This window comes from Strix uralensis, chromosome 1, assembly GCF_047716275.1.
Source record: "Strix uralensis isolate ZFMK-TIS-50842 chromosome 1, bStrUra1, whole genome shotgun sequence".
Classification (NCBI taxonomy): Eukaryota; Metazoa; Chordata; class Aves; order Strigiformes; family Strigidae; genus Strix; species Strix uralensis.
Genome location: NC_133972.1, coordinates 22,698,476 through 22,720,641, shown reverse-complemented (window position 1 = coordinate 22,720,641; position 22,166 = coordinate 22,698,476). Strand labels below are relative to the sequence as shown.

General features: G+C 36.1%; 1 protein-coding gene across 1 annotated transcript in view; it reads right to left on the bottom strand.

Annotated features, from left to right (window-relative positions):
- Positions 1-22,166, bottom strand: part of KIF15 (kinesin family member 15) — a 39,149-nt gene that overhangs the window by 8,387 nt on the left and 8,596 nt on the right. The window contains 19 exon segments of the mRNA XM_074859285.1: positions 99-203; positions 1,150-1,296; positions 2,742-2,864; positions 3,712-3,816; positions 4,759-4,845; positions 5,111-5,186; positions 5,606-5,691; positions 6,673-6,823; positions 8,151-8,316; positions 8,864-8,969; positions 9,714-9,821; positions 10,763-10,960; positions 11,270-11,411; positions 13,735-13,876; positions 14,295-14,472; positions 15,568-15,777; positions 18,340-18,431; positions 20,139-20,262; positions 20,995-21,117. Of these exon segments, the coding sequence (XP_074715386.1) occupies positions 99-203; positions 1,150-1,296; positions 2,742-2,864; positions 3,712-3,816; positions 4,759-4,845; positions 5,111-5,186; positions 5,606-5,691; positions 6,673-6,823; positions 8,151-8,316; positions 8,864-8,969; positions 9,714-9,821; positions 10,763-10,960; positions 11,270-11,411; positions 13,735-13,876; positions 14,295-14,472; positions 15,568-15,777; positions 18,340-18,431; positions 20,139-20,262; positions 20,995-21,117 (2,469 nt within the window).

Here is a 22,166-nt window from a genome sequence, read left to right as displayed (position 1 = left end):
TTTCTTGTCCCAGTCTGAAGCCTGTAAAGTTTATTTGTCCTTTTCAATGAGTTTTAACAGTCATTACTATGAAAATGTTTCTCTCACTAATGCCATACCTGGGGAAACATTACTGAAGATGAGTCCACAAAACAATCTATTTGCTTCATTTTTAGTTCATATTCATTCTTTCTCTTCTCCAGTTCTTCTGTCATTTTGTCCAACTATTAGAAACCCCAATGAGAATGAAATTAGCTCATAATACACACAAAATAAAGAAAACAGCAGCCAGATCTCTATTTTGAGCAAGCTTAAGTACATAAGTTTAGATTACCTTAGACTTCACTTTCACACCTGTTTTCTATATTTACCTAATAACTTAATTATTCAATAGTTGGATCTAACGAGCATTTTTTGAAAGCATATATACATTATCTACTGTATACTCTGTAGTTAATAGTTTTGTTCTTGTTGGTATTTAATTTTTTTCCACTTGCTAACGCAATCTACCTTCCAAAGGTCTTGCTAACAGAAAAACCATTATGAACTTTCTTGGCAAACATTACTGGTTGAAACATGATTTAATACAAAGATTTTACCAGTAGAGATTTAATCAGTTTCCTCAAAGAGAATATGCTATCATGACAAAAGAACTCTTCCTTCCAAAATAACTTAGCTTATCACAGTTTTTGCCAACACAAATATATTATTTAGCACTATGACAGCTGTGACAACTAGAGCTAAAATTTAGACAAAGGCTTAACATAGCTATTTGGGCTGCAAAAGCTCCAAATCACACTCAGACCACATAATTGAGCGCTCAACAGTTGCCTCCATTCCGTAATGATATTGTTTGTGGATAAGTGTTAAGCAGAGGGAAAAGTAATCCCCTAGGTTACACTTCTTATAACCTCAAGTTGCTCTTATTACAGGTACTGATTTTATTATTCTGCTTTCAAAGTAAGCATTTTCATGATCTCCAGACACCATTTCCAAAATATTTAAAAGTTATCTAGCCTTTATTCAGAAGCTTTTGAACTACTACTTTGCTTTTCACCAAGAGTACTGTGTACAAGATGCTCTAAAATTACAAGTAAAACCTTTTGCAGAAGCTACAATTAACCACAGCTCCCTCCCAAGGAGCTAATTATCAGAATTTCCTTGTTTTACCTGTTCCCTGAGTTCCTGAATTAGAGCTTCTTTCTTTGTTATGTCTTCCTGTGCACACTGAAGCAACAAATCATGTTTCTTAGAGGCCTCTGTCAGTCTTGTCAGCTGATCAGTGGTGTGATGCAAGTCTTCACACAGAAGGTCTCTCTATTTTAAGTCATTGGATGCATAAAGAAAGAAATGAAGAAGTGTTAGTTAGTTCTCTAAAGCAGTTGTTTCAAGATGTTTTGTCATTGTTGCGAAGAGTGCTAACAGCTAGAAGTACCACCCTTTTCCTTCCACTTTTTCATCATGAATTGTAGCAAGCATTCATCTGTAACTTTCTTAGCATGTTTTCCACATCCATTGTCTTAGTTGCAGAAAAAAAACAGAAACAGTATAGTTACAGTTAGATACTTGTGGGAGATATTGGGAATCAACCACTGTTTTGAAGTATAGTGTACACTTAAAAAGAGATATAATTCTTTAAATAAGAAGCCAGAAAAGAACGTACAGATTTTAATCCATGCTGAATTAGTAATTATAGCTTTTTAGTGCACTGCTATTCTGTAGATACCTCTGGATTTATTCTAGGCTCCAGATTCCTACCCTATCTCATAGGGCATCATACCTACACAAGGTGTGTTAATCTAGAAGGAGAAACAGTACTTAGTATTTTAAATGATACCTTGGATTAGTTCTTGTCCAGTCAAGAAAGCACAAAGGAAATTAGTAAGTGATGTACAAAGTCAAAGAAGGAGAAACACTGTGATTTTATCAGGAGCCAGATATACCCAAGGATAACATTGTAGCAAGAATTGGTATTTCAGTTTTAAAAAAACCCAAAAGTGATCCATTTGGCAGGTGACTCTGTTTTGGGTTCCAAAATGTCAAATTTAGATATGATGATTAATGAAGATAGCCTGTCTATTAAACATAGTGGAAATCTATTTAAGAATGGTTTTTGAGAAGCAAACACCACTCAAAGACTTTATTGGCGCTGTATGATTGGACTAAGCATATCTAATATGACAGATGATCTTGTAGAAGTTACATGTAAGGACAAGCTAGTAGTTTTGACTGAAAGACATGTTCACAAAATAATGGTGACGGCAGTAACAGGAAAGAGTTAAAAAAGCAAGATACCATTTTAAAAAGCAAAGCTGCAGCTGAATCAACAATGCATCCTAAATCTGTTTCCAGCAGGTGGAGCTTTTAGTTAAAATTACGAGTAAAGAAAAGATGTTACTGAATATAGTAGCAGTGGGGGAAGAGATATGTTAAACATAATATATTCTTCTACCTATTTTAATTTCTCAGCTGCATCATCTAATGCTACCATTAAATTCAGCTGATGATTCCTTGGTGGCCTTAACAAAATTAAACCAGGCTTTTAGCATAAGTTTTTATGAAGTAGCTTATAAAATATTTATGTCAAGTAATGTGATAATTTAACTGAATTTGTCAGGTATCTCATGAAAAATTCCTTTAAGAACAGCTTAACTAGCTATAGTTTGAACTAAAAGGAGGTTAAGTTTTACACAAGTATTTTAAGCAAAACCACATCTAATTGGTCTGTTGAACAAATAATACACCAACATTAATGTTTTTACCTCAATGTTATCAGCTATTTGTTTTCTCTCTAAGGCTTCCCTCAGTTCTTCAATCTTCTTTTCCTGATCCTCTATGATTCCTTTGCTTTCTTCTTTTGCAGCCAGAACAAGATTATACTTGGACTACAGAAAATATTAAGTTACATTTTACGATATTTTAGGAAAACATTAAAGAAAGTTGGCAAACATAATACAAATATATATATCACAAATCTTGTGATGACAACTACAAACATTTAAAATCTCAGTGTCAATGAGTAAAGTCAGAATGATATACTTGCTAAATTGTGCAAACTATGTTATTAGAAATGAGTTGTCAGAACAATGGAAAAGAATTATTAATTTAATATGTATTAGCCACCACAATATATATTAAACACTAAAACCACTATTAAAAAACAAATATCCATATGTAGAAATCTGTCTCATCAACATTTCGGACCTTTTGAACTCATAGTTCATACACACACATTATCTAAAGCATTCTGTGGGTTGCTCTATCAGTTTGTAAACTAGATGTATTTTAATAAAGAAAATGCATCTTATTTATTCAGTTATTCAAATACATAGTTTTAGTTCTTTATACTTGTTTTCAGATGTAGAACATAGTAAGATCAGCAACATAAAAATTCACTCCCTCAAAAACGAATTTACAACTCAGCTTCAACTGTTGAGGTCTTAGATTGCCAATTTCTGAGAAAATCTAAATGTGACTGTCAGCTGAGTGTAGTTTACAGGATGTGAATAGGTCCCTTTAGAGACACTGCTCTTTACCCACCATGTGGGGAGAGTTCAGTTTTCAAGACAGCCTTAGGCATAAAATGTTCAGAAGATTTCAACATGTCAAAACAAAGAAGTTTCCTTCTAAAACGCTACAGCAAGTCATGCTGTTTGAGACCCATGATAAGACATGTCATTGCCTTCCATTTCTGAAGAACTATACCATGTCCTTCAAAATGACAGAACATACATTTATATCCTCGAGCTCTCTTGTCAGCGCATCTATGGACTCAGTTTTATGATTAATTGAAGACCTCAGCTCCTGGATCTGTCTCATCAAGTCAGTTACAACTTCCTGCAACATAAAAAAAAATAATGCTGATACATTATATATATATTTTATATATATTTTATTACTGGGCTTTCTTTGGTGTATAATTTGTCAATCCCGAATTTCAAACAATCATTTGAAAACAAGGCCTCAGTATGCACATGTAAAGGAATAACAGGAAATTTGTTGTCAGATCATTGTCTTTTGTTCTAAGCACTTATATAAAGAATTAAATAACCTGCTGTGTTCATTGGAAGAAAAGACTAGCCCTCTCATTTGGTCATAGGCTGTAATGAGTTTCTAATAGGAGAACAGAAGTACTATAGATTAAAGTTTCATTTGTTTGTAATGGAAAAAGGCACTGACAATACTAGATTCTTCAGACCTTATACTTGTCAAATTTTTGGTTTTGGCACTGAAAAAGCAAGACTTGTCATTGCATCATGCTGGATAGTAAACACACTGTGTGATTTCTTATGCCTGTTTTCCATACAGCATAAATGCTTGTACTTTGGAACTTAAGCTTTTAAAACACTCAAGCAGTCTTTTCCTGTAAAAGTGCTTTGATTTTATTAATAAAGATACATACAGTCACATTTTTACATCACCTTTCTTATTTTCTATTAGCCCATTATAACATGGCACTGACCGGAAGGCCCTATTAATCATCAGGGCAATTATGCATTGTTTATGCATTGAATGTTTTGTCCAGTAGACAGCTTGACTTTTTTTTTTTTTATTTAACCTTCAGTCATCTTATGTTTTCTCTGAGTGCATACCACTTTCCTACCACCCTGCAAACTCCATGCCAGTAAAAGGTAGGATTTGTTTTACCTAGATACACAGCCAGGATTGCCTAGCAGCACAGAATTACTGAGTATCATAGAAAGGCTCTGGGATTTCAACTCTACTACAGAACATAGTTACCTGCAAAACCGGGTATCGGTAACAGAAATAAGCCCAAACCTTATCTGTATCATTTGTCTTCTTCAAAGAAACAATAATCTCTTCAGCAGCAGCCAGGTCCTGTTCCAATTTTTGCAGTTTTGCTTTCTAGAAGAAATAATAATTGTGAAGGAGAGACTTAATTACTTCTGAAGTATGTCCTGTAAAGCACAAAGCCATGAAAAAAAATGGAAGGAACCGACTTATTTTTCCAGAAAATTAAGCAGCAGCTCAACAAAACAATCTGAAACTTGAGGACTCCATGTTTATTTTGCTGGTAGTCAACAGAACAGTCAGTTCATAATAAAATTGCTATTAATGCACAAGGAAATCCGTGAACACACAATATAGACATTAAATTCTGCTGTTGTACCTGCTGCTCACACTGTGTTACCATTTCAGAGGATGGTTTCTCCACCTGTGCTTTTTCAAGTACTTTCAAGAGCTCTCTGGAGAAGAAAACATATTTCTAGTGAGAAATACAATCAGAACATAAGAGAGTTTTAACAAGAATCAAGTCATATAAGTTTATTCTTATTTGCACTTAATTTTTTTTAAGAGTTAACTATCACATTCTTCGTGCTATACAAAAGACTAGTAGTTTAGTTATTAGCCATACACTGCTATCAGTAGTGGAACTATCTCTGACATGAAGAACTGTACTTGCAATGAAATTACATTTGTCATGTTAATTGAATACATTAAAATGAAGTGTTGTTCTAAGTTGGTAAAATAAAAAAAGGCCATTATGTAATTATCTCCACCCAGCTCCTCTACAAACAGGATCTCCATCTCAATACAAAACCTAGCATAGGATAAAACCAGTGAAGTCAGATGAAAATAAACCCCACCACTAATTAAGACTTACTTTGAATTGTTTTCTTTGTCTTCTTGTAATTGTAATGTTAGTTTTTCATTATGTTCTTTTTCTGTTTTCAGGAGTTTCAAAAGGTTCTAGAGGATCAAAATATATGTTGTTATAACAAGTTACAATAATGTCTTAAGAATAATTTAAGCCAAAATAAAAATCTAAACAAACTCTTAAGATGACTGACACCTCCCTCCCCCAAAACCTTAAATGAAAACAAAGATCTTTAGCTCTGTCCTGGACAAATTCAATTGTAAACTCTTATTTAGATTAAGCAATCAGTTCTTCACTTGCCATTGATAATAATTTCATATAGCTATAATGTTCCTCGATATCCAAGGCTTTAAAGGGAAAAATTAGAATTTTTAACTGTAGGCTAATTTGGGTGGATTTTTCTAATTCTAACCAGCAGTTCAACATACTAGTCCATAAGGAATTTAAAATAATAATTTTCAATATGTCAGTTTTCTTTTAAACAATAAAAAGGAAAACTTATAGCAAACTTGCTGAGCAGGCACAGTGTACACTGCAGAAAAACAGGCAAAATCATTTGCAAAAGCCCTTGAGCAACCTTAGTGCTGTTTTGTAGTCACTGCAGTCTGACAGGCTTTCAAGGGCAGCATCAACTAAATTGCAGGACAGTGATCCACCACAAAAAGCCATAGATCATTTTAACAAGATCGCATCCACTATGAACATTTTTAAGAAATTGCTTTGTAACGATAGAATAAGTAAGGTAGTCTTAGCTAGCACTGAGAAAGATCACCAGCATTTCGATGCCAGGATTCTTTTCCAAATCAGTTTCTTATACCTTTACTAATTAACCCATCTCCCTCAACATTTCCAGAGCAATTTCTTCAGCTAAAAAACCTACTACTTCATCATGCTATTGCATATTTCTGGTAGCCTAAGTTTTAAAAAAGGTCCTGGGTACATCTTCCAAATGAAATCACCAGGAAACCTATTATTACTGTGGAATCTATTATCAGCAATACAATAACAGGAATTAAACAATCTGGCTACATGACTAACTATATGAAGTCCTTTAAAATCCTTGACTGTCTTACACAAAGCTCAGTTTTCATGGCTTCTGCTTCTTGTTTTCTGTCCTCAAGTTGTTGCTTCAGTTGATCTGTCTCAAATTTCGCTACTTCTTGCAAATTGTCATAGTCATCCTGCAGGCTTGCTTTTTCTTCAAGAATCTTTTCGTGTTCTAACCTTTATAAAGAAAGCAATCAAACCCACCCACAATATTAAGATAAGGGTTCGTTTCATTCTAAAATACAATTGATTATTTTTATATTCTTCAGATAATATACAGAGTAGTTATTTTAGAAAGAAGTGACTGACATAAGTGGTAACTTTTTTTAAACTCAGAAACCCCAAATTTATGAAGGGCACAGGAAATTTAAGTGGCATTGGCAGAGAAGGCAAAGTACTCTTTCTGATCCCTAGAAAAAATTTCCTTCATACAAAATTCTATAGAAATTTCAGTCATTGTGTCTTGATAATAGTGTTCATCCATTTTTCTTTTTAATTTTTTTTTTTTTAGCCAGTTGACGCACAAAAGACTGATTGGATGACCCTCAGTACCTACATCTGCTCAGATTGATATCTAGGTTATTTTCCCATATAAAATCTTCATATATTCTGGGCAAATCTGGGTTATTTCCCTCTAAATTTTTGCCCTGAAAACGTATTTCATTCGATCTTTCAAAGTGAAAAGCAAAGAGGGGTAAAAAGAGCTGCTAGAAAAGTGTTATGAATCATGTTGTTAACGGAGAGCCTATAGAAAGAACACCCTCCAAACAGTCAGTACTTCTGCTAACACAGAAGGCATCAACATTTAGTTTCAAATGCAGGTTCTCAGTCTCACAATGCATCACTCAAAAAATGACTTCAGTTAAGACATGACCCACTAAGCTTTCCAGGAAAAAAAAATACCTCACAAAACTAAAACCCAGCAAGACAAAAACAAACAACAAACCCCAACATAACTAAGTCACACTAATGATTAAAAGCCTCACTGATTTTCATCTGCCAATAATAATGGCAATTATTGCATACAATGTAGTGAGCTTTTCGGGCTTCAATAGCCAAGCTTCAGTTTACTTTTATGCTTTCTTTCTGCTTGTATTTTTAGAGCAGTATGATTATGTCATCTGCTTTGTGTGACCAGACTAAGAAATAACATTTTATTTTTAGGACTAAATGGAAAAAAAAACCCCAAACTATGCCTCTTCAGCTACTTAAATTTTGGGGATCAGTAAGTTTATAGTTCTATCCTACTTAATGGGAAAATGCTACAGCAAACCAAAATTAAGGAAGCCTTTTATTTTCTTTCTGCTAATTTCACCATGTTCCCCCTCATGGCTCTGAAGTAGGCATGGAAAGAATTGAGCAAAAAAAATAAACAAAGGACATAGGCACAAAATAATAACTTTAAATAAGAGATGTAAAGTGCAAGTTTACACACAGAAAAGAACTAAATCACTGGATGCATCCAGGAAGCAGGTTAAGGCATTTTACCAAACTGCCAACATACCTGATGCTGTCCAGCTGGAACTGCACATCCATATGTCTACCAGAAAGCTGACTCATTTCTTTCTCTTGCTTTTCCCTAAAGGCACTATAGTCCAGTTTTACAGCAGACAGCTCCTTGTCTGCAGACTGCAGGACAATGCGCAAGTCATAGACTTCACTTTTTAATACTGTCAAAAACCAAACAAATATTTTACATGTTATTTGGAAAACTGTGCTAGATACAGGACATGTAACACTACAGAATGGCCTGTGAAAGTCTCACAAAACTTTACACATTTTCAGTGGAATGAGCCTTGAAGGTCACACGCAAAAAAGATTTGTAAATGGAAAAGGTCAATGAAACATCGACTTTAAGAACTGAAGAGTACAGGCAGAATCAAAACCATTCCAGACAATATCACTTCATTTCCAAATAATGGAGGATTTTCCCTTTTTTTTTGTTAATATTTTCTTTTTAAAATACTATATCCTGTACTCTCTCCAAATTCAGGCTGAACAGAGCACAATTTTGAATATTGTATACTGTGCAAGACTGGGCAGAGAAAAGCTATTCTGCAAGTATTAGAGATTTTTTTTCTTTTCAAAAAAAGATTAAAAAAAAAATCAAACCAGTGTGACTAACAACCCAAATAGTTACTCAGCATGTGCTATTGTTGATTCAAAACATTAAGACACCTCAAAACCTCATATGAAATATCAGTGTCACAGACTTACTGTCAGTCTTGCTTTGACTATCTTGAAATTGCTTTTCAAGCGATTTTATCTGTCCAAGGAGATCCTGGCGTTCTTTACTCCAGTCATTCCTTTCGGATGAAAGAAGCTTGAGAAGAAAAGTAAAAATTTTAAATGGAAGGAAATGTAGAGTGGCTAAGTCACAGAGCTGTAACAGTAATTTAATAATATATTAGAGCATTTAATCAGCTAATTATAAATACAAGATGCATTTTTCTTTAAATTCAATGCTGGGTGAATCTGAAATCCATAGAAAAAAAAAATTTGATATCACTGAAGATATTGCTTATCTAAAAAGTTCATTTGAAAGCAACGCAAGGCTTAGGAGCTGAGATCTACTTCAGAATTATCAGAAATGAGACTGATCTGTGAAGAACACAGGCCTTATTTCCTTTTCTATGTTAAATCAAAACTAGCACTTAAGGAAGACTTCTAAATATTTTACTATTTTACAGAGTAAGGATGTTTCAGGTCAGTTCCAACTGAGGCAAGTAGTATTTTCAGCATTCCAAAGTGTAAAATTTCTCTATTGCTGTTTTCCAGATATCATGAAGTTGGCCAGAACAGACATATTGAGTGCCTATTTGCTTATATTTAAGATCAAGCAGGCTCAGAATCACATTTAAAACCAAAAAAACAAACCTGCAGAGTTAAACGAAGTCCTTGTCTTCCTGCACAGCCCTGAGCTATGATGCTATGTAAATTTTTCAAAATTCAAAATGCAAGTAACACCGCAGACCTCACTAGACAACACAGTAATATGAGCGTGGTAGATACCACTTTGTCACATACACACACTCACATATAGCCCTGTATTATATTGTTCTCTCACCTCCTGTATTTGCGTAGAATGATGCTCCAGTTTACTAATATGCTGCTGGAGTTTTATATTCTTGCTTTCCTCTTCATCCAGCTTTGTCTGCATTGAGCTCAGTTGCTCCTGTGACAAAACAGACACTCCAAATTAGAGCACCCATCTTTGAGTTACTCACATGCCATATGGCAGTCTGTGCATATTAAATATAAAAATGTCAACTACTTTCTTTTTTTATGACCTGAACCAACAGAAAACAGAACATTCAAAAAATAAACTGGTGTCTTAAGTGGCCAGTTTCTCCTATTGCTAATTAAACTGACAGAACACAAGAAAATCCATCGGGGAATACAAGGACTGAGCCCAATAAACAGTTTTCAGACATGATTACCTTGGAGAAATAAGGCTTTAAAAAGAAGTTATTCAAAATATACACTAGCTAAATTCCTTACAGGATCTCTGCACTATGTTAAGCATTAAAGAGGGGTTTTGGCTGTTTTGCTAGGGTTTTACAGGCACTGAAGTTAGTTCCAACTTCTATAGTGTAGTTCAGATAACCTCATAGCACTCTTCTATGTGACAAAAGACCTTCCCTGACCTTTAGGAAAGACACAAAACAATTAAGGTAAATAGTGGACAAGAATTGTCCACTATTGGCAGGTTGCGTCAAATAATGCAGTATTATATATTACTCTTGGGTACTGTTCCAAATATAGCTGTCACTAGGGACTGATAAAGAAGTTTCCTCAGAGACAAGTTATCAGGTTAATACAGTAAAAGTTTAAATGCCCTGTGTATCTTAAACTACTTCTGATATTCAGCTCTCAAATCCCTTTCAGTATTTTCATTGTGAATCCTCTTAAATACAATGTATAATTAGAGAACTGTTTAGTGACGCCTTAAGTATTCATCAAGTGCTTCTGTTTAGTGACGCCTTAAGTATTCATCAAGTGCTTCAGCTTTCCATGCAAATTAAAATATATTTGGTGAGGGGGAAGTATTTCATGCCAAAACCTATTTTACAATAAAGTTACACATACACTTCAGTTTTTATTCAGAACATTCACCTGTGTCACTTTGAGCTCCTCAGCAATGGCCTCACATGCTTGTTCATTCATCTCTGGGGGAATTGGCTCCTTCAAAATATCATCCATCATCTCTTCAGAACACTGAAAGTCTTCAGAATGATAATCTAAGATTTCTGGGCTTATTCGCGGCACTAGGCGAGATCTTAGCTGGTAAGCTTTTGTTGGAGTGGTTATGTTCTGTTATAAAATAAAGGCTGCTTTGTAATCTTTAACTGTAAAATGGAATTAAGACTTTGTCTGGTATTGTATTCCATAGATCTAAGCAGAATAATGAAATAAAATGTTCACTACACTTTTTCAGATTTGTCATCTGATTATAGTAGCAGTCATTCAGTATTTCAGAACAAAAAAGCATCGTATCTGGTTTATCACATATGGATTACATGCCAGAACACGAGTTAGGTTAAGGGATCATACAAATGAAAGTCTCTTCTCACATAACTCAGGAGTAAGTATGTGTGGTTTTAAATAAACTTATTCTCATACCTTAAGAGTTTCTCTATGTAACTTATGTAACTGAGAGACTTCTCGGCGCTTGTGTGCTTTGGTTGCCTCCAGAATGTTTTCAAGATGTTTGTTTGCTTTCCGAAGGGACTGAAGCTCTGATTCCAGTTCCATATGCTTTTTCCTGTTTAGGAAGAATTTTACTACTGTCAAAACTACTCCATCAGTATGCCCTCCCATCAGTAAGAATAAGCTGCAGTATTGCCAGTGAGCAAACTGAAGCTGAACTCTTGCCCAAACACTGAAATACATTATTTTGAGAAGAAAGCCACCACTGCTGTATTAAAAAGCAAAAAAAAAAAAAATTAAAATTAAAAAGCTAAGAAGCTTATTTGTGCTTGCATAATGAAGCAAGCAGATGGATAACTAAACGTGTTGGAAAAAATCCATTACATGGTAAGAAATAAGCTGAGAGTTCTGCAATTCCTTTTATGAGAAAGTGATATCACCCATACCAATACAGTTCTAAGCTTATAAATGTTATCCAGTTATATGAGAAGTCTGAACTGGTGCTTGCCAGGATTAAAGAAAATCCTTTAAAGATTTTTTTTTTTTTTGGCAGTGCTGTTCTGTTAAGATTATTTTGCCCCTGAGAGTACTTTAACTGAAATACAGAAGTTGAGCAGAAATTTAGGAATAATTTTCATTAGGTATTTTGCAGAGCTACACGCTGTCACTGTGATAGTTGGCCTTACTGACATAATTGTAGGGTCAATGTCTTACAGACAAAAGCAAATATACTATTTCATCTTTTGGCAGTTTAATGCTATCACCTTCCCTCATGTTTTCAAGCATCTGCAACAAAACCTATGAAACAGTAGAACTTTAGTTCTGACTGCTATTGAACAACAGAAAAGTTAGCATACATTGATTTTGTGAAATTGTTAAATTTTACTCTGCTTATTCAGTTACAGGACATAGTTACACTTGCATGTAAAATTAAGCATCCAGTTACTCTGAAACTGGAAACAAGTTTAAAATTTAGTGAAAATCCAGAGGGCAATCCAGAGGCTCAAAAGCACACTTCTGTTTGACTGCACTCCACTAAATGTCAGTAATTGATAATAGAAATTCATACGTGCTATCAAGAAAGCAAGACATGCACAAAACATGGAATATGTAAAACAGGAATACATTGGCTGGGCAGGAAAATAAAGTAATTAATATATGAAGATATAAATAAACCCTGTAACTAACGATACAGGACAATAGATGGATTGCTGAATTGATGAATTCAGTAGATTGTAACATTATGATTTATAAAGTTCATAGGATTTACTACACAGAAATCTAAGAAAACAGATTTGTACAGTTGCCTGAATGACTGGAAAGGACATTACAAAGCTACTTTGCAAAGAAAAAAGTGGGGAGGCAGAAACTATCTTGGGCCCAAATGCTTCTAGAATTACACTCCAGATTCACTGAAATCAACAAAAAGCAATAATGTACAATAAAAAGGCAACAAAGTACAAGCTAAAAATGAATATAATTTTAAAAAATCAGGTCCCTTTTGCCATTCAGGTTTACATTACGTTTGATGAAAATGCAATTATTTTTCTTGTATCTCCAGTAACAGGACCTGGATTTTTCAGAAATAGGGTTGATCAAGTTAAGCCATGTATTATTTGCTTGCATGTGAATATATACACGCTGAAGGTATTACTCAGGCCTTTCACATTATCTTGTGCTGCTCTCAAGAAGAACAATGACAATAAATTCTTTACTACCTTGGTAAGGACAAAGTAGACCCCCATCTTCTGTTTAGATGCCAAAGCAAATGGACAAGAATGAACTATTGACAAAATGTCTTTGCTCTAATTTGCATTAAATCTCTATTCCTATAACAAGTCTCAAGATAGTGGTATTATTACCTTCCTAAAAATCTTTGGAGACAAAAAATTAACCAACAGGTCAGCCAAAATTTTCTGGGGTGCTTGAATTCTACATTTATGGTGACTCAAACTCACAATCTTAAAGAGGTTATATTAAAAACTACTGTTGTACCAAAACAAAAATAACCCCCAAAATACCCCCCTCAAATTGCATCCACTCCTAGTTCCTGTCACTGCTTCCATCTGTAATATTTCAGTTACTGAAAAATACTTGCTCAACATGGAAACTAAGCCAAACTCTCCCCATCCTGTTAAGCAGAATATGGGCATCTCCTGCATGTTGTAAAGCACTGTTTTGCGTCTTAGCACAAAGAACAGCTTTTGGAAAGACAAAGAAATCTGCAGCAGTGCAGACATGCCTTGCATCACGGTTGTTCCTAGTCTGGGAGTAACAGAGTTCAACAGGAATGTATTCTGTGTGCATGCCATTTTCTTAACCTGGTCCTCTTACATGGAAAGAACATACTTAGACTGTATGTTCAGGATCTGAGACTAACTTTTAGAAATCAATAATTAAAGACATTTAAAAGACATTTTTATACTGTTTTGTCTCACTTGGTTAGCTCTTCAAATTCTTCATATTCCTGTTTTGAACTTGCCAGTTCGCTTTGGGTCTGTAGCAGGCGTGCTTTCAGCCTTTCAACAGATGCCAGTGAGTTGCCTTCCATGGATATGGTGGTGGAATATAAATGATGACCTAAAGAACAAACATATACCCTCTGAAATCACAAAGTAGCTCAAATATCTTAAGTTTTGCTAAACTGAAAGCATTTGTAGGCTTTTGAACAGCATAGCAGCAATTAAGATTGAAGAAAATGAGTATTACCAACAACCCACATGAAAACCAGTAGACCAATGTTACTGCAGTCTTCATGACCACTAAGGACAACAAAATGAGATTATGGATAATGCTCACAAGATACCCAAGAATTCAAATTCTCTATTGCTGTATTTGCTTGAAGGCCAACATGGATAAAATGAAGTAAACCTGGTTTATCAGCCTTGCCTTTGAAGAAGGCAAAAATCATCAAGACAGACAACATGTTCAACATTATGCTGCACGCAACAGAAATACAGTAAGCTTATTTAGCTGAAAAACATTAGAATATTTTTACCTCCAGTATTTTTCTCGGTGGCTGAAGCTTCCAAAAAAGCTTTTTCTAGTTCTGTGATGGTCTGAGCATCAATCTCTTGAGCCTTTTTAACTGACTGTAAAGAACGAAGTTTTTTATTCTCCTCTCTGAGGTTATGGTTCTCCATGGCATACTTTGCAATTCGTGGGTGTTGTTCCATCTGTGATAAGCAGTATTTTAGTCAACAGTTTTTATTTTCCAGACAATGCTATACATATCTAGCTGTTGCTCTACTACCTTCAGGAAGCATTAAATTGTAATGGAAGAAAGAAAAAAGCTATTCCCTACAGTGGTTAAAACTGCTCCATTTTTTTTTTGGTTAGTTTTCTTACTCCCTTGGAATCTGCTCTCAAAAAAGACAGTGGGCTTACATTTTATGTGCTTACTTTTACTTGTAATAAAGCAGTAGAAGCTTTTCTTGCTGCTCTTGACATCCCTTTTCAGTTTCAACTTTGAGCTTTGACTTTCTTAACACTGACCCTGCATGCCATAGTAATGTTTCTATAATCCTTTAATAACTGTCCTGACTTCTGTACTTTGCCCCCCTTCACTCTGGAGCTCAGTTATGAGCTACAAATTCAAGCTGGTCTTCTAATACATGTGCTCATTTTTCCTACTTGTGCTCACAGGAAACAGTTTTTAAAGAACCTGCCTTCTCTCTTGAGCTTCTTTGTTCTTCAAAACTGCCTCACAAACGATACACCTACCAGATTCCTGAATAACTCGAAGCTGCCTCTCCTGAAGCCTCAGGTATGTACTTTGCTACTTGCCTTCCTCAAACAGCTCCAGGACTGCATCACCCCTGATGGGCCCATCTAGCATCTGTGTTACTATTCTTCAGCAACCTGCTGTATTACTTGCATCCTGCTGTCTTTTGCTTTCAGCAGGTGTCATGGAGGTTAAAGTCTCCATTAAGAATGAGGATTTGTTATTTGGAGACTTCCTTGAGTTGCTTAAAGGCGAATTAGTCCTCCACCTAACCCAGACCAGGTGGCCTGTAGCAAGCTCCCACCATCGCATCACCCTTACTAGCCTCTCCTCTTATGCAAACTCACAAGCTCTAAACCCACCCATTGTCCCTTCCACAGGGAAACTCCATGCATTTGAGGTGCTTCTATAAAAGAACACACCACACATCCTCTTCTTTCCTGCCTGTCTTATCTAAAAAGCCCGTATCCACCCATCACAGAACTCCAACACATGAGCTATTCTCACAAAAGAAAATTGTTCTAAGGAAGAAAAACCAAAGACTTACCTGTTCTCTGAGTGTCTGCAATTCCTTCCTCAATTCACTGAGGAGATCATCTTGCTCTTTTGGCAACAAACTTCCACCACCTTCTTTATGTAATCTCTCCAAGCGAACAATATGGTCTTCACGGAATTTAACTATCATTTTATTGGACTGAATAAATTTCTCCTTCTTGGCACACAGATCTTCTAGTTGAGCAATTTTTTCTAATAAATTCTTAGGAAGTACATATACACATTGATGAAAATGATGGTTACACTAGATGAATTTTTAAGGTGCACATACCACATACATATGCACATATAGATAAATCATGCAAAACTCAGTTAACAGTAATTTTGTGAATACACAGACTATCATTTGCAGCAGGTTTGTAGAAAGCAACAGCTCATACCAAGAACCCAAATTACACACTAGATTGCAGAAACTTTACTTAGAAACTCCAGTATGATCTGGTGGACTAAGTATTCAGTTAACCACATCAGATGCACCCTTAGATTACCTGTTGCAGTTCATTTTCTTAAAATAATTAATTTTGGCTAGTTCAGTACTGCGGCCATGACATGAGCCAAAGCACAATAAAATGGGAATGACTGGGAGATTTGCTTCAAAAAACACACTGTTGATCCAAACACTCAAAGATGTACTCAAAATTAAGTAGACCAGAAGTTTGTTGTTCTACTCAATTTTTTAATTAAAAAAAAAATCACAAGAATCTACTCCCTAAAACTAAACATACTATGAAATCTATCCTATGGCTTGTTTGAATTTGAAAGATAGAATAGAATCATAGAATCTGTTAGGTTGGAAAAGACCTTTAAGATCAAGTCCAACTGTTAACCTAACCCTGCCAGGTCCACCACTAAACTATGTCCCTCAGCGCCACGTCTACACATCTTTTAAATACCTCCAGGGATGGTGACTCAACCACTTCCCTGGGCAGCCTGTTCCAATGCTTGACAACCCTTTCTGTCAAGAAATTTTTCCTAATATCCCATCTAAATCTCCCCTGGTGCAACTTGAGGCCATTTCCTCTTGTCCTATCGCTTGTTACACAGGAGAAGAGACTGACACCCACCTCCGTGCAGCCGCCTTTCTGATAGTTGTAGAGAGCGATAAGGTCTCCCCTGAGTCTCCTTCTCACCAGGCTAAACACCCCCAGTTCCCTCAGCTGCTCCTCATAAGACATGTGTTTTAGACCCTTCACCAGTTTTGTTGCCCTTCTTTGGACACACTCCAGCACCTCTTTCTTGTAGCGAGGGGCCCAAAACTGAACACAGTAATCAAGGTGCGGCCTCACCAGTGCTGAATGCAGGGGGACAATCACTGCCCCAGTCCTGCTGGCCACACTATTTCTGATACAAGCCAGAATGCTATTGCTGCCTTGGCCACCTGGGCACACTGCTGGCTCATATTCATCTGGCTGCCGACCAACACCCCCAGGTCCTTTTCTGCCGGGCAGCTTTCCAGCCACTCTGCCCCAAGCCTGGGGCATTTGGCCTTATTGAAACTCCTACAGTTGGCCTCAGCCCATCGCTCCAGCCTGTCCAGATCTCTCTGCAGAGCCTCCCTACCCTCGAGCAGATCAACACTCCCACCCAACTGGGTGTCGTCTGCAAACTTACTGAGGGTGCACTCGATCCCCTCGTCTAGGTCATCAATAAAGATGTTAAACAGGAGTGGCCCCAAAACCGAGCCCTGAAGGACACCACTCGTGACCAGCACTAACTGGATTTAACTCCATTCACCACAACTCTTTGGGCTCTGCCATCCAGCCAGTTTTTTACCCAGCAAAGACTGCACCCATCCAAGCCACGAGCAGCCAGTTTCGCCAGGACAATGCTGTGGAAATGGTGTCAAAGGCCTTACTAAAGTCCAGGTAGGCAACATCCACAGCCTTTCCCTCATCCAATAAGTGGGTCACCTCGTCACAGAAGATTAGGTTTGTCAAGCAGGACCTGCCTTTCACAAACCCATGCTGACTGGGCCTGATTGTCTGGTTGTACATGTAATGGCACTCAAGATGATCTGCTCCATGACCTTCCCTGGCACCGAGGTCAGACTGACAGGCCTGTAGTTACCTGGATCCTCCTTCAGGCCCTTCTTGTAGATGGGCGTCACATTCCCAGCCAACTGGGACCTCCCTGGTTAGCCAGGACAGCTGGTAAATGATTGAAAGTGGCTTGGTGCCACTTTCTGCCAGCTCCCTCAGTACCCTTGGGTGTGTCTCAGTAGTGTAGCAGGTCGCTAACCCTTTCCCCTTGGATTATGGGGGCTTCATTCTGCTCCCCATCTCTGTCTTCCTGCTCAGGGGGCTGGGTATTCTGAGAACAGCTGATCTTACTATTGAAGACTGAGGCAAAGAAGGCATTAAGCACCTCAGCCTTTTCCTCATCCTTTGTCACTATGTTTCCTCCTGCATCCAAGAAGGAGGAAACATCTTATAATGGAGATTCTCCTTAGCCCTCCTTTTGTTGCTAATGTATTTATAGAAACATTCTTTATTGTCTTTTACAGCAGTAGCCAGATTAAGTTCTATTTGGGTTTTGGCCCTTCTAGTTTTCTTCCTGCATAACCTCATGACATCCTTGTAGTCCTCCTACAGACTTTATCTTAAATGTCATTTGACAAGTTTCCTTGTTACCAAACCCTATTATCTTTGGGCAGAGTATTTTTATTCAAAAACAAAAAAAATAATGATGAGAGTCAATTTCAATATGCTCACTAGTCTGTCAGAGAGTACACAGAACACACTTTGAAATATTAGTGCTTTCTTACCTTCTTTTCACCTTCTGATTTCTCCCAGAACAACATTGCTTCAATAAAGTTGTTCATGTAATTTATGTTGTCCTTCCCTTTTTCAACAGCACCTGTAGGGTAAGTCAAAGAAGCAAATGCCATATTTATTAAAATGCTAGTTAACCAGGTTTTCCTACGTAACATGACAGTTGTGTAAAGAAAATTTAAATACATTCTTCTAACAGTAAAAATCTTCTACAAAGATCATGTGCCATACCCAGAGCAAAGAAGTTTAGACAGTAATTCCTAGTCACCTGCAAGTGCTGATAAAGAATAGAGTCAGTATAAATAATTCTATAATTAACAAAGTTGTTCAAGCATTAAACAGCTTTATGATGAACTTTTAGCAAAATAAAAGAATCAGTCTGTTCAGCTGAGTATATCTATAAAATGCAAAACCCCTCTGAAATTAATTTGATAACACTAAGCCATTGTTTGCATTATTACTACAGTTTGTACATTTTAAAAGTGGACTCGTTTATGAAAAGAAAATTCAGTAAAATAAGCATGAATTAAGTGGACAATTAGTGATTTAATCTTGAAGGAAAGTGTCCACACAAGGGATTAAAAGGTCTTAACTAATCCACTTCAGAAATTAATTCAAAATAGCTTTCCTGAATATCCTCACACAGACAAGACTGCTTATTTATAGAATGCTAATCACCACAGTATCTAGGTGCATAACTACCACACTATTGTAATTTAATATATTAAAAAATTAATCCTGTTTTTAAAGTAGCTAGCAAGATTTTGTATTTGTGTGATCGAATATTACAAACATAATTTAACTGCATAGACTAAACACAGCTCTAATACATCAGGTTCTGCATAAAACCTCTTTTCAGTGTTGAAGCATCATCACTTGCTTTCCCTCAGAACTCTATCACAGGTCTAAATATTTTTGAGCCCTTTGTCAATATCTGCGTATTCATGGTCAGTAATTCAGTGTCCCACATAATCACTGACTTGTTTTTACTGGTTAAATGTGTATACTAATAGAGAAGTACTTCTTCCTTAGGAAAACTCAACCACAGCTGCTTTATATTATACAAGTCTTTCTAACTTTCATAGTAACTTCTATTGCTGTATCTTCTATTTCTTAGCAAGGTCAGGAAATAGTTAAACACAGTAAGAGCTACAAGACCAAGTTTACTACCTTGTAAACAAACATTATAAGTTAGTGTATTTCAGTGAGAAGTATACATAGTATAAAGCTATGATGAGATCGATATTGCATGTATAATAGTCTAGGGAAAAGCTGCTGGAATTGAAAAATTACATAACCCCTTTACCATCTCACATTGAAACTGATCTTTTATTGAAAGGGTAAACATCCTTCTTAGGGTTTTCCTGAAGGGGCAAAAAGGGAAGAGGGGAAAAAGATCCAGTCCTGTGCTTCAAAAGAATGAAGCATTATCAACACCTTGGTGCCCTTCCTCTGACCTAAATGTACAAGCAATCACATGTAAACTTTTGGTTACTTAAAGGATTATGCAGCATACCTCTTACAAACTGGAAGAGTATTCTATGTATTATATAATAAAACCATAGCCCAGTACACAAACTTAAGAGAGGAAGAAAATAAAATCACATTAACCATTTCTGCAAAATACTAGATACAAATACAGGCCATGGGATCAATAAGACAAATACAACCTCTGTAGATCAGTTCCTACAAAAAACATTAAATGTTCAGCAACTCAATGAATTACATAAGGCTCCAACACTCTGGGATGCAAAAGTAGCAAGTTCTCTCTCCCCTCACCCTCAGCTCTTACCTTGCGATACAGAAATATCATGCACAGACATCACAGAATTAAGTTTAGCAAGCTGCTCTTTCAACTTCTTGACCTCAGCTTGCAACTGGCTCACATTTCCTTGTGTGTCTTCATTTACCACAGCCTTTCATAAATATGTTAAGAGAAAAATAGGAAAATGTACAAATAAAAATCTTACATTTAATAGGATAAGAGAAAACTCAGACTGCAAAGCAGCAAAACTACTGAGAAGTCTTTCCATCTTAGGAAAGGAAGAACTCATGGGAAAAGCAATGTTCCATTTACTGAGAAGCCAGTTGCACTTTATCTAAAAATATTGGTGAAAAGAAGGTAATGTTTTCTGCAGAATTTTGACTGGAGTTTTTTGACCAACAAAGCAGCATACATTGAAGACAGCAGCTTCCAAGCTGCCAACATACTTTCAAGCTGCCAACATACTATCAAAACCCACTCATGAGAAATTGTATTTTGGGTATTAGCATATATAAAAGCCGAATGCACTGAAATACCATTGAATCTACATTTTTTTATGACTATTCTAAATTTTTAGTACAGATTTACTTTTTACTTTCTCTAAGGAAGTGCTCTGAGAACAAGCAATGAATACACTATTATCAGCCATTACCTAGTCCCCAGCTGTTGTACTCTTCATAATCAAAAGCAAACAAGTCCTTTTCAAAAATCATTTGTCATAAAAAACATTTAGGAAAGCAAATTTAGTATTTTAAAATAAGTTATATTAATGTAAATTAGCGAAAGCACAGGAGTATTTCAACAAAGCTATCCTGTTTGCAGATGGTAGTTTAAGTGACAAGAAATAGTTTGTTGCAACAAAGACACTGAGTAACTCTCTTACCTTGTTTTTTATCAACTTTGCTCGCTGAGCAAAATTAAGAGTGGACAGTGTTTCACCAAAACACCTGGATCCCGGATGAACATTTGCAATTATACATGTTTTTGCATTACCACCAAGGGAATCCTATTTAAAAACATGGAAGTTAGCCTTATTTGCATGGTTTTGGAGACAGCAGTAAGCCATCACCTAACAGCTACCATGTATCATTTTGAACAAATTGCAGCAGGAGGGATTTTATCTAACAAATCCCCATGCTAGCTAAATTTCTGAAATTTTATTTCAAATGTGGGTATAAAGGATATGACTGTAAATAAAGACTTTATTTGGGTTTTCAAACCCTAACTCTATATTACTCATCAACAATTTTTTTGTTTTTTAAACACCTGAACAGCAGGGGGAGGGAAAAAAAAAATAGAAAAAAAATCAGGGAATAAAGTAGATATTTCACTTTAATCTTGGTAATTAGCAGATTGGTATTCGGACTATCTTGGACACCATCTAGCCTGTTGATTGTTCCAATCTATCTTCTGGTGGCTATTGCCAAAGAAACAAAAACAAAAACAAAAAAATCACAAACGAACAGATCCTTGACCAAGGATATAAAAAAGAACCTCTCCTTTTTACATACATTTCTTCAGATATTTCTGTGCTGTTAAACAAGTAGCTCTCAAATATCTGGAGAGGGCAGTAGTTATACGTAAGACTAAAAGTCTACTACTATAAAATAGCCCACAAGCCTCAATGGCATTCTCTCTAGCAGAGAGGGTCATGTTTGTGGACTTCTTTGCAGTACAGCCACCTAAAAAAAATAACCACTTAAGAAAGTAACAGCTCATAGAATTGCAATTCTCTTCCAATTTCTATGTATTTTGGGTTGTATTGGAAGAACACAATTCTTCAGAGGTTGATGATTCTAAGATACACATAGAACAGGGATGGAATGATTGGGAAATTTTGCTGTGACAACAATACTGCATTATGTACAAGTACTATATTATAATACAAAAATAAATTACAGATATTATTCATTACTGGTCACAGAATTTTGGTGAGTGCTGGCATCCAACAAATGTTTGACTGCTTCCATCTTTGTTTTCTGTTCATCTTGAAGAGCCCATAAGCTCTCAGATAGGAAACTGTAAATTTATCTAATTCTTAACATCATGCCAACA